General features: G+C 43.0%; 1 protein-coding gene across 1 annotated transcript in view; it reads right to left on the reverse strand.

Moving 5' to 3' along the window:
* LOC106657653 (RNA-binding protein fusilli) overlaps positions 1-13,676 on the reverse strand; it is a 36,245-nt gene that overhangs the window by 321 nt on the left and 22,248 nt on the right. Inside the window, exons 4-11 of the mRNA XM_014379269.2 lie at positions 13,285-13,513; positions 8,981-9,070; positions 8,076-8,130; positions 7,761-7,871; positions 6,747-7,233; positions 6,447-6,668; positions 6,183-6,357; positions 70-281 (exon numbers count right to left, since the gene is read on the reverse strand). Of these exons, the coding sequence (XP_014234755.1) occupies positions 70-281; positions 6,183-6,357; positions 6,447-6,668; positions 6,747-7,233; positions 7,761-7,871; positions 8,076-8,130; positions 8,981-9,070; positions 13,285-13,513 (1,581 nt within the window). The remainder of the gene's footprint in view (positions 1-69; positions 282-6,182; positions 6,358-6,446; positions 6,669-6,746; positions 7,234-7,760; positions 7,872-8,075; positions 8,131-8,980; positions 9,071-13,284; positions 13,514-13,676) is intronic.

Below are 13,676 nucleotides of genomic sequence, written 5' to 3' on the forward strand. Positions count from 1 at the left end.
TGGAGAAAAAAAAGGATCTCAATTGAAGGAATCCAGATTAGTCGAATTTCTAAAATCGACTGTACTCACGATGGTGGCCTGCTGAGGAATCGTGGCGATGCCGTGAACATTGGCCGCGGGATTGTAATAGTTCGTCGGGCTCACCGGCGGCGAGGAATAGGTCCAGTACAGCAGCGGAGTGTAGGGCACCTGAGGCGGTCCGCAGGGCAGCATCGCCGGCATCGGCGGCGGCGCCGGGTATATCGTTCCCGGCTGCAAACGAGGCGGCATCATCGGGCTTCCTATGGTATCGAAATATAAGACGAGTTAATTTTGGGTTTTCTCGCCGCTTCTTCGCTTCGAGTACAAATTAATTGTGATTGCAAAACGTGATTACGGATACGGCTTTCTATCGGAGATTTTAAATCATCTGACCGCGACGACAAATCTTTGCAGAAAAGAATTCAGGTTTCTTATGCGATTTTATATAACTTTTGTATATGCATCAACTTCTGTTATTTCGAGACGCGCGATGTTACAGTGACACCAAAGAAATAAAAAATAATCATCATTACAAAGCAAATTAACCCGTTACATCCCTTTGCAAAGAGCCTATGTACAAAAATGTTTAGAGAGTTTTAAAAACATAGAGTCTACAAAAAAAAATAACCATTTCGCGACCCACACATAATCATAACGTATTGTAATGTTCCAAAAAAAAAAAGGATTTAATGATCTTTGTAACGCGAAATCAAAACATCACACATTTTATTATCCTTTTAACTTAGCCATATATTAAATCAATTGTTTTTTTCCATATTGGAGATAAACTTACGATTATCTGATATCGTAAATTTGTTTTTGATGTGTAAATTTCATGAAAAAAAGCACCAATAGAGTTTTTCAATGTACCAAATTAATACACAGATAATCGCAAGTCAATTGCGCCAGCCAGATATTGAATAATGATTTACTTGGCCTACCTGGAAGCACAGAAGTTAGTATATGCACGTAGAAGTCCCGCTACCAAAATCGACACTTGTACCATCATAATTATATACCTTTTTTTGTTTTTGTTTATATAAATGTGTGAATGTGCCGCACCACCTCCATGAGATTCTGCCCAAGAGCCTCGTTTATAAAATGTTGCTTAGATCGCCACATCACCAGGTATAACGTACACAACCAAATATAAATATTTATATACGTACTTGCCCATACAGTATTTTCCCTTTTTTTTTTATCATACGCATCGGCAAAAAAACTCTTTTTTATTCAGTTTTCAACGGATGAACAATGAAGCGAATAAAAAAAGAGTAGAAATGAGATTCGATCATCTACATATATTATTACGCAGAGAATCATGTGGCAAAATTGAAATACAAGCGTTAGAGTACGAATGAAGTACACAAATGAGTTAAAGTAATTTTACGCTTCTCTGTCTGAGTATTTATAAGTAGATGAAGGAGAAGCATTTCTCAGTTGTTATGAACAATAAAACAAAAGATAGATAAAACTAAATGACAAATAAGTCCCATTTCTTTCTTCGACTTAATTAACTTCTTAGCAAGTAAACTGAAAAAATTAATTTCATGAAAAAACGTGTAACTTGCTGCTCATTTACAAAAAAAATTCTATTCATCCTAACTCATGATAGACAAGTTCCATGTTTTGACATTTGAATATATAAAAAATTATTATACTCATGAATAGAAAAATAAAGCAGGATTCTTTGGCAATCTCGTGAAAAACGTGATACTTGGTATAATAATATATGAAAAATTTGAAAATTTTGAGCAATTAAATAAACAATGAATCTTTAAACTCCCAGAATTACTTATCAATCACATCATGGTTTCAATAAATAGTTCAAAGAGTTTTTTTTTTAATGAAAAATGTTTTTGTATGAAAAATAGCTGATGTATCCGCTGAAATTTTATGTTGTTATTAGTTGTAACTCACAGAGAAAAGACCAAAGAAACCTTGATGTACCAAATGAAATAATTGAAAATTTTAAAACGTAACTCGGTCAGTACCGAAATCACGTTTGAGTAAAAAGGATCGATGACCGTACTTTTTGTAATTTTAGATTATGATATTATTATAAACAATAAAAACATGCAGGCATAGCTTGAAATAAAGTATTTTAAAAATTATTCATGCAAATAAACTACTCTGAGAAAAAAGTAAGAAAAGTACGTATTTTAATCATGACTACAGATTACTTACTTTTTCATCAAAGCAGTTCAATTATACCCTCATTTTGTTCTATTGAATTAATAGATATCGTAATATTTAAAAAAGCGAATTCATAACATTAAAGTATGTAACGCTGTTAAAACGTATGTGAGTAAACAAATAAAACAATTTTTCTGATGTTAATATTTAAAAATTGAAGTTCTTATTGCTATGTTAGTAAGTAAAAATTATATAAGTTATGAAAATAATGATAAACAAATCAGCATACGTTTTTTGCGTTTCTCCATCTATCATGAAATCGAAATAAGTATTAAGACACTTGAAAGTAGAAAACAAAAAAGTACGACCACCGTTATAGGGATAAGGTGTTGTGTGTATAAGAGACCACCAAAAACCCGCAAAGCCAAAAAGATCGTTTCCACGTAAGACAATTGTACATTTATTAAACATGATTAAGAATTATTGATTATAATTATCATTACACAAAAATTATACACTTTATATTTTAATTGATGCGTGCCTTAATATATAAATTATATATGTTCATGATCGCGTACGCCAAGTTGTCACTCGTTCAATAATTTTGTTCATTAATGAAAATTACAAAGGCCACGGATTTGTTTCTAATCATTTCTAATTCCTTTTTTTTTATCCATACAAAACACAGTAATGAATTAAGTAGTGCCAATACAATAAGAAAGTACTGCTTTACACCAAGCATTTTTGTTGCGTTTATAATTAAGTACCTTTACTCAAATATAAATGGTGCTTTTCAACTCAAGATCACCAAATGAGCTCTCGCGAAATAACAAACAGAAGCTTGCGTGTCGGCCTTTCAACTTTTAACTATTCTGAAATGAATATTATATATAAAAAAGACTATATACCATTATTAACCCAATGTTAAAAAACACCATGTTACCAGACAAAATATTTTTGTTTGAAAAAAATATCGCAATGGTTTGAGGTAAAAAAAAATTAGTAATAATGTGAAAAAGTGGGATTAAGGTCTTGACACAAGAAACTGTCGCTAAAACGCGAAAGCCAACAAAAAGTTCTACATCAGCCAAAACATAATCAACACCCAAGAACGAGAACTCACCATACTCTCAGAATGGAAGGAGACTTAATGTATAATTCATGTTCAATGATAAAGCAGATTTCATAATGGGAAAGCCACCTTTTTTATGGATGATTCTTATTGTAATAAAAATCATTTTGACGCGAAGTAGTTACCAAAAAATAACTCACAAATTAGATACTGACCGCCAATTTGTGAATTAGTTTTAATGAATTTTCGTTTCGTTTCAACAGCAATATGGTATTTCGATCCATTAACTGTGATAATCGTTATTTCATTGGTTTTGCTTTAGCACTTACACGCACATAGCTATATCCACATTTTCACAAAATATAATATCAAAGCAAGTGTTGCGTTAAGTTTATTACCTGTTCATAAATTATCTTATAATTAATTTTTTAATTATAAATTAGAGGTATATGTGATATATTGTTGAATATAAAAGCTCGATATTTCTGTTAACCTTTAAAAATATAAGTACAATATATTATCAAGGTGATGTTTTCACTCAACTTTTGTTTACTTTCCATCTACTCTATCACCTCATTGTTTTTAACAAGTATATTCATGAAAAGAAAAAAATCATAGCTATTAGGGTCTAAGCTTTTCAATGTTGAAGACACAATTTAAATGAACACACCTCCAAGTACCAGTCATGCATTCTTAACTAATAAAGCTTGCACCAGAGTAACGGTATAACAAAAACTTCTCGCGAAATTTTCAAATTAGTATCGTTACAATAGTTTTGGGTTTACGTCACTGTTTCAGGAAACCGCGTCAAATCAGAGAAAAAAAGTATATATTAAGGCTTGCCCAGACACTGTGATGGAACATGAAGATTTAGTTGATTAAACTCGATTAACAATTACACGCAGTAAAATACTATTTTACTTGAAGCAATTCTAATTAGTTTTATGGAATGTAACACTTATTATTATCTGAAGCTCTTTTTAAACCATTGAGCTTATATTAGGTCCTCTTTTTAGCTTATTAAGCTAACGTATAACTAAGGTCAAATTCAAGGGCGAGCACCTAGACAAATCACTCGTTTGTAATATTAGCCTCGAAGCCCAGAGCACGACTTGCGGGAAAATTGGGATTATTTACAGAATTCAAGAAGAGCTGCAATTATATCTATAATATATGTAAAATATATTCTAAGACAGAATAATGATGATTATTCTTAAAATAGACAATGATTTCTTCCTAATTGCTAAGTAAAAGAATGTAGAAAAAATATATTAACAACAAGGAGTGCTTGTCGAGAGCAAGCGAAATCCTAAGTACATTGATTATCACTGCCATTAGAAACTACACAATTGAAACTTGCAAAAAGGCACTTAATCGGCACTAACATGTCAAAATCCGTATTCGTGGATTAATAATTCACGGACGATCACAAATTTATAACATTCATCGTTATAAACATAAATATATATTGTACAAATGTGTGTTTACATTCAATCAAAGGAATGCCTAAAGGAAGTGTTTGGATATAATGTAAAATCATTTTTATCCAAGAGTAAATGCTAAAAAAGAGTACGAGTACCAGTTTGTTTTTTTTTTTTTATCTTTTAATAGCAGTCTTTATTCGCGTGTACCAGTATCGCTCACATATAATATCTGGAATATTATAATCTTACTCAGAGTGAAAAAATATCACGAGTCGTAACTTTTAGAGACAAAAGAAGTTACTGAATTCCCTACAATAAATAGAGCTAAGATTTCTTTATTAAACTCTGCATCATATATCAAAACTCGACACGATATCCAACTTCTCTCTATACTATAATAAATCTTTATTAAAAATCCTTAATAGAGTACTCTCAAAATTCATAGAAAAAACATGATTATTCATTTAAATAACTAAATATTTAATCTGAAATTCAGGTATATCGACCGCGAAAAACGCGGACGACAAAAAAGAAGAAAGCGCCAAGCGTGGGGCAAGTTCGCTTCTCGGGTCTCTACATCGGCGGAAAGAAGTGAGGGGGATATGCGAGCGTCGGGGGCTGACCGGCCTGAGTTTGGAAAGCCGCGGCGGCGGAATTCTGCCAGCTGGCCCGTTTGGGCGCTTGCGAGGCGGACTCGGCCGGGAAGGCCGACTCCCAGGAGCGCTTGAGGCTCATCAGGGTGGCGGGATTCATCGGGACGCCGGCTGCGGCGGCGGCCATCATCGCGGCGCCCGGCGGGGCCGCAGCCGCCTGCATGTAGCCGGCGGCGTTGGCGTGGGCCTGCATGTGCATGCCCGCCTGCTGCTGGGCGCGCAGCAGCTGGACGCGGGTCGCGTGGCTCATGTTCGGCGGCACGTTGAAGAAGAGCAGGGGCTGCTGATGATGATTGGCGGCGGCCTGCTGCATCGCCGCCTGCACGGCCTGCAGATGGGCCGCCTGCTGCTGCTGCTCGTGATTCGCGTAGGCGGCGGCCTGCACGAACTGGTGATGATGAGCGGGATGCTGCGGGTGATGGGTCGGGGCCGCCGCGACTATGCTGCCCGGCAACGCCAGGGCCTTGCTATTGGCGGCGGCGGTGGCGGCATTGGGCGAGGTGGAGGGCGGCACCGTGGTCGGCGCCACGGCGTGGGGTCCGTTGGCGTGCGAGCCGTTCTGCGCGAGCGCCATCAGCCACAGGTGGTCCTGCTGCCTGCTAAAGGCCTGAGCTTGAGCTTGGGCCTGGGCCTGGACCACCTGGGCCACCTGAGCTTGCGCTTGGGCTTGGGCTTGGGCCTGTGCCTGGGCTTGGGCTTGGACCTGGGCCGTCTGGGCCTGCATGAACGCGTGAATGTCCCAGAGAGGGGAGGCGGCCGGGGGCGACGAGACCTGCGGGGTCGTCGCGACCTGGGGGGGCAGACCGGCCGCGGCAGCGTTGGCCTGGGGCGACACGGCGGCCGCGCCCAGCGGCGCCGACGATAACAAAGCCTTACCGGGTAGAGGGGCGCTCGTCAGCACGAGGCTCATGTCTTCGCCGCTGCACTGGAACACCTCGATGTAGCGCTGCTTCTTGCCGAAGATCATGAAGCGATGGTGGCGCTGCTGGGCGCACGCGAACGCCGCCGCCTCGCTGTTCATCTGGATGAAGGCCTCTCCCGAGGGCTGGCCCTGCGAATCGAGAATTCGTCGTCGTGAGTCTCCTCGGCTAATGCAGGACTATAATTATAAGAGGCACGAGATTTAAAAATAGATCTTACCGTCGCGTTGTAAACCATGTGAACGCCCTGATACTTGATGTTTTTCGACAGCTCGCCCAGGAACTCGAGGATGTGTTCGACGGCCGCTTCGTAGGGTAGGCCGCGCAGCCTCACGCAGTCCTTGCGCGTGCCCGAGGGCATGTAATGCTGCGGAAGTATCGGCGGCAGCGGCGGCAATATGTTCCTCTCGAATTGCTTCGTGTCGCTCACTCGATTCAAGACCTGCGCGCAAATTTCCGCATTAGCGTGTCTCGGTCAAAAAAAAAAAAACAAAAAAAGGGTAAAGAATCGACAGCTCACCTGCTGCACCTCGGCGGTCGTGCTGCGAAACAGCTCGATGTAGCGACTGCCGATGCAGTCCCTGTGCTTGCTCAGCGCCTTCTCGGCGTCCTCCTCCTTGGCGAAGAGCACGAACGCGTCGCCGGTCGCGCGGCCGTCGGCCTTCTTCACGAACAGCACGCCCTCCTCGCCGTCGAGCACCTGGCACGGCTTCTGGCCCTGGGCGAAGAAGTCCAGCACCTGCTTGGCCGTGCAGTCGTAGGGCAGGCCGCGCATGCGCACGATGACCTGGGCGCCGCGCGACAGGAAGGCGTGCGCCTCGCCGTTGGTGCCGCCCGCCACCGAGACGAAGTCGTCGCCCGACGCCTTGTACACCTCGATGTAGCGCTGATCGATGTGGTGCTTGTGCCGCTTGAGTGCCATGTCTCTGTGCTCCTTGCTGACGAACCTGACCAGTGCCTCGCCGTTGCGTCGACCTTGCGCGCTCAGACACAGTGCCACTCCGCCTCTGTCGGGGGCCATCAAGTATAAAGATTTAAGAGCGATTTTCAAGAATTTCAAATGGTAATAAAGTGTAAAACTCGAAGAAATGTGCTACGATCGTCGTTTTAAAGCTGTACATGCGATTTAATCGAAATGATTCATCGCGGAGGTTCAACGAAACTTGGAAGCGACTATACTAGTGTATAGCACTCGTTGTGTACGTAACACGCGGGCATGCAACTTTCATTTCGATGCAAACGCACATAAATGAAGCATAATAAAAAAAAAAGGAGTACGCACTTCGTGCAATTTAAATTGTACTTTCGTTACCTTTCCTGACGTCGTTCGTAAAGCTTGCACAGAGTAAAAGTTTCAGTTCAGTATCGGGCGCATGAAGAATTGGGTAAGGATTTTTTTTTTTTGGTTTGTTTGTAAATAAGTTTATATAGCGTTAATTAGTACATGTATATAGGTATACACGTGAAAGCCAAGGAAAGAGAGTCGAATATGCGATAAGGTTTAATATTAATATATTATATGTGTTGTACTCACTTTGCGACATTAAGTCCTCGGAAGAACTTGGCCACGTCTTGATCGGACGATTGCCAGGGAAGTCCTCGGGCTCTGACAACGACGAAGTTATCTACTTTCTCATCTTTCGAGCTGAAATCGTAATCAAAAAATAAATAAAAATTTCAATTTAGTCCCAGGGATTAAAACTTCCATTCGCTCGACGAATAACGCTTTTACGAGAGCCACCGCAACGGCAGCGGCAGGTTTTAATTTCGAAACTTTCTCTAAGTGCTCAAATTACAGCAATGAGTTTTATAATGAACAGGCCTCTCGGTGAGCAAAAATTTGACTTACCATATTCCAGGTTCGAGGACTATGTTCACCACTTCGGAGTTGTTGAATACATGACCTGCAACAGAGAGACGTTCGACGTGCAGCGATTAACGATCGATTCTTATTTACCAAAAAAAAAATTTCATCTTCGTAATATCACCTACGAATTCACGCAGCTAAAGCATTTTACTCGAAACTAAAACTTTTATCGAAGAGTTCGGCGAGCTTTTTCAAGCACGCGCGTATCAAGAACTGAACCAAGCATCTAGCGATCAGATTCAACTTTATCCTCCGCAGCAGGTGATGCACCAAGATCATTACGATACATTCGATCGTGAAATAAAAAAAATGCCAAACGACGTGTGCCCCCGTGAGTGCGAACCGAGCGAAAGTTTCGAAAGAACTGCGGTCGAGGTGACAATTTTATATTCGCGATTTCCCAAAGCACACGAGGAAACACGTATGTACGAGCTTCGACCGTAATCGCCAAGTTGGCTCGAACGCGCGCGCTTGAATTGTAAAGTAATCGTACACCCTCGCGCGTGGCTCTTATTTCCATGACAGGCACACAGCGAGCTATACTCTCTTCTTTGTTTTTTTTTTTTTTTCAAATTCGCAGACGCAGCACTTGCCGTGCCGTTTTTTTTTCCTTTCAATTGTTTTACGCTTCATATACACGTAGATAGGCCGGAAACGTAGCGATTTATCGTATAATGGTCAATTTTCAGTTCGAACATGTTTTTTTTTCTGCTGCCTCAGGGTACCGTTACAAGTATCGACTTTTTTTTTTAAATTTATAACATCCACCGTGATTAAAGATTTTCAGACGATTTACTTCCAATTACATATTCGTCGAAATAATGATAAGGTAAGACAGATGTAAATTGAGAGAAAAAAAAATTATAACTGATAGTTTATGCTCTTACCATCCTTGATCATTCTTTGAATGATCGCAACCATATCCTGAGCTTCCTGTACATGGAAATCATGATCCTTTTCGCGTGGAAGGTTAAAATCTATCGACGTGTGGTTAAGGAAATATTTCGTTATTGTTTCTCTACACTTGTATGTACAGTTTAGATTTTTCAGTTTATCGATTAAAAATTTATGAGTTAAAAAAAAGATTAATTCGGCTTAATTTTCATGCAACCAGCGCAAAGTGTTTTTTTATCCGATTTAAATAAGAAACGAGTGTCGAAGAAGCGACAGAGAAGAAGAAGAAGTTTCTTCGAGTCGATAATTCTTAGCCTTGTTTCGTAACTAATGGAAAAAGCGTTGATATAAGTTATCGTCGATTCGTGCTTCAAGCTGGGGCTTACCGAATGATCAAGACGCAGGGATCGATCCAAAAGTGCCATCGGATATTCGATCACACGCGCGTATAATTATTACGAAGGATCCTCGTGTGTGGACCTCTTCGAATCTCTGGAGAGCAAAAATCGGCAAATTCCGTATGTGTAACGCAGCGGCAAAGTACACGATAAACTGCGGGCCTCGATACAGTTCCGATCGACTCTCGCGAAAGATAATCAAAGCTCGACCTCTGAACTCCGAGAAAGAGTGCATGCGTGTAAGAGAGAGAGAGAGCAAGCAAGCGTATATAACAGCAGCTGAGCGAGGCGATAAGACGGCCTCCTCTATATAACGTATATAACATAACGCTGACACTACTGTGCATGTCGAAACGTATGTATGTATCAGGCAGAAAAGCTCGAAATAAACGCTTGAAAACTTGCTAACGAATAGAGAAACGGATAAACAAGTTTGATTTGTTTATTGCTGGAAGTGGATCGATCCAAGTTTTTTTCTATACTTTTCATTGGCGCAAGATCGAACGACGTTTCGCTGGTAACGATCTCTCGTGTATAGGATACACACGCGAACGTCGAACGCGAAGATAAGAGTAAGCTTTCGAAGCCTCTCTCGCGAACGCAACAGGTGGTCGCTCGATGGTATGCTCAAACATCGCGACGCGCGTATAAATATAACGGGCGTTTATCCAAGTGCCGATCGTGCATACCTTTATTATAACGCATATACATACGCGTACATGATCAATCGATCGTATATACAATGCACACACGTGAAACGCGAGAGAGCCGCGAAACGAACCTCTCGCTGCACTCGCGGGGGCTGTTTACAAAAGTCCAACATCGATCACACGCAGCGATTGCTCTCGAGAAAAAGTTTGTTCTCCCTCTCTTTCTGGCGCGCCTGAGTCACACTTGCGCGTGTGCTTTTTTTTCTTTCTCTTCTTCTTCCTTGTTTCTATGACTCTTTGCCTATAGCGCTGCGCCACTCGACTCTTTTCTACTTATTGTAATATAACGAGCTGCTGCGCGGCGTTCACACGAGGCGCGTGTGACATTATAATATAACGCGCGCGTGCGAGCGAGCCACTCGAAGGGGCCGATTCTCGGGCGAGCGCTATTGAAGCTTGAGAGAGTATACCCCTTCGCGGCCCAAGAAGAAGAAATTATCTTACTCGTACTCGTTGATAATACGCGCGACGCAGAGTCGTTGTAATACATGGGTATAAAGTAATCTCGATCGATAGCGACGAAGACGACGACGACGATCGAGTAATAATAACGTCTATAATACTAAAGACGCGGATAGAGTCGCGTTGGAAAAGTTTGCGGTCGAATTTATGAAGTATCGAAACACGATGAAACGCGACTTTTCATCCCTGCGCATTCGCAATACGCGTAATAATCGTGGATAAAATAATAATAATAATCGCAAATCGCGCACCAAAGTCACATAAACATCCGCGAGCCACAAAGTACAGTTTCGTCGTTGTGTGTGTTTTTTTTTTTCGTCGTCGTCGTACAATCAATTGCGTAAGCTGCGTTTAACGGAGATAAACGATAGCGAGCGCAAGGCGCGTATTACAAGTATACCCGTGCAATGGCTTTTAGCTTGAAAAATATCGAGTGTCGAATGCAAAATGTGCCGCATACCGTCGTCGACGTCGACTCGACCGTCGACTCGAGTCGCCAACTGCAACGTACGTAATATGCGCGAGCGAGCGGATATGCTGTCTTTCTCTCTCTCTCGCGTCGCACGCACCAGTTTAGATACGACTTCGATATTGGTGTTATTATTTTCTTCCTCTTTTTTTTTTGTGGAACGATTCGCGAGCAGAAGGAAAAAGAAAATGCTCGTTTAATTAGCCTCGAGTTATCGAGTGAATTTTCTTACCTCGGTAATGTCGATGGATGAAAAGACACCACTCGCCGTTGGCGACACAGTTTACCGATCTCTCTCCTGTACGTGCACGAGACGAGCTTTAATATCGCACAAAACTACGAGCACAACGAGCAGCACCACCCGCGAGAACGTCGAGCATTTGTGTTCTCCACGCACCGACTGATCGCGAGCTTTCGTCCTCGCTTTAGACCAGATCGGAGCTGACGCCGCACACATGCACACACACGCGCGTGCTACACTTTTTTCGCGCACACGCACACACAACTTATTCTCATGGGTTCGGAGTGTAAGGCGACGTTTAGTCCGTCGACATCGCGCGCTACGATGCGAGTGTCAACCGCGCCGCAAAACGCAAACTCCGATATGATATACGTATGGCGGCGGCGGTGGTGGCGGTGGCGCACGAGTCCCGCGCGTTTACGCACGCTCGACGTCTTGGTACAGTTAGTACACGTATGTGCTTGACAGATCTCGCCCCGGTCGCTTGCTGCTGCCGTTGCTCTTATACACGGTATATATAAGCTCGTATAGGCGAAACAAATGTGCTTTTTAACGCACACAACAAAATAGTAGAGTCGCGCGATCGTTAATGATGTATGGTACCTCACGAGTACGGCGCGCGAGCTGGCTCGAGCTCTACTCGAGCTAAGAATCGTCGTATCGGTGCGGCAGCTCGTATAAAAGCTGCTGAATCGCTCGACTTATACACATACGTGCCAGCGAGATCGCGCGTGAGAAAACGACTCGGATGACGATCGTTCGTCTCCGCGCAGCAAGCAGACGACGACCGACCCGACTACGAGATAAAGCGCAAAGTCAAGACTCAGCTTTTATACTTGTAGTTCTTTTCTCTGCAGTCGCGAGCGCAAAATCAGGGAGATTCGAGTGCTACGTATCGAGAGACGCGCGCGCACCAAATCCGGACTATACCGATCTCTCGCTCGCGGAACAGCATAGAGAGAGAGAGAGAGAGAGAGAGAGGATTTTTATTTTATTACGTACGCGAGAGAGCGGATTCTTTGTTGTACAAAAACGAGCGACTAAAAATAGATAACATCTGTTTTGCGTGCGTGTGTCGCGCGACATTGTGGGCCGCGTACTACACGCACAAGGCTTTGCAATAATACACACGCGAGTCGAGTTAGAGAACTCGATTAAAATACTTAATATGTCTTCATTGTCGCGTGCGAGTGTGTGCGTATATAGTACGGCAAATTTTTGTAACGGCGTTTCGGCGGCCCGCGAGAGAGATTGGTATCGATCTTTCGGTTCGATTCTTGGTATTATACCGATTGTTATCGGTCGTGGCATTAGACCGATGACGATTATCGAAGCGAAACGTCGATCGAGAGCTCGAAAATGTTTAGACAGAAGGCACGAGTGCAGCAAAAGTCAATGAGAGATGACTAAACGACGAATTGCGAAACGTACGCAATAAGTGTACGCAGGAAACTGAGGAGAGAAAAACTACTTCATTGTTTGCGCATAGATTATTAGTCGCGCTCGACTCTCGAGGCAAGGCAAAGAGAACGAAAAAAAAATTGGTAAATTATCATAAAATTTTCTGAGCCCATTTTCTCATGCGCACATGTTTAAATGTCCGTGCTTGTGCAAATGCGCTGCCACAGCTCGCGCGGAGGAAGTCGTCGTCGTCGTCTCGATCGTTGAAAAGGGAGAGAGACGCGGCACAAAGTGCCATCTCGAAACGTTTGACGGGCTCAACGAGCGCATACGTAATATACGCGCTTACATGTATACGCTGCAGAGCCGTGAGGCGAGCATCGAAGCTCGACCGTTTTGCGCGACTCGCGTTCTCGACTTTTTTGCATTGGTAATTTCGTCGTTGGGAAAAGTTCCCTGACACCGTTGACCTGCGCGCGCGCGACGCAAGTCGTATCATGTATAGGTACACTCGGTCTATAAGAGTGTGTGCCTAAAACCAGATCTCGTTACGACCCATACCGAATCGTTAATAATACAAATCGTTCGCGTATGATATATAGGTGAAAAAGGATACATTCGATCATGTCCTGGATGCCGAGCATGGAGAGCTCGTCGTTGGACGAGTAGCAGGCGGCGAACTCCTTCCGCAGATCGTGGAAGGTGCAGTAGTGCGCCGGCAGCTCGATGTGTTTGTTGCAGGCCTCCGGGTGCAGGCACTGGCGCAGGGGCGCCTGTCCGTCCACGACGAAGCGCGGAGTGCTGCCCGCCGCGACGCACGTCAGCGACGACCACCACGCCTCGAACTGCAAAAAAGAATGAACAAAAAAAAATCAAGGAATTAATTTTGTTTTTTGAAACAACAGCAACAACAACAACAACAACAACAACAACGTCTACTATAGTCGCGTCGTCACTCGTCCCCAAAACGATAATGGAGCTTGCGTTAGTGGATAGTACCCCTATCAC

Source organism: Trichogramma pretiosum, unplaced genomic scaffold (genome assembly GCF_000599845.2).
Source record: "Trichogramma pretiosum strain Unisexual culture from Peru unplaced genomic scaffold, Tpre_2.0 scaffold131, whole genome shotgun sequence".
NCBI lineage: Eukaryota > Metazoa > Arthropoda > Insecta > Hymenoptera > Trichogrammatidae > Trichogramma > Trichogramma pretiosum.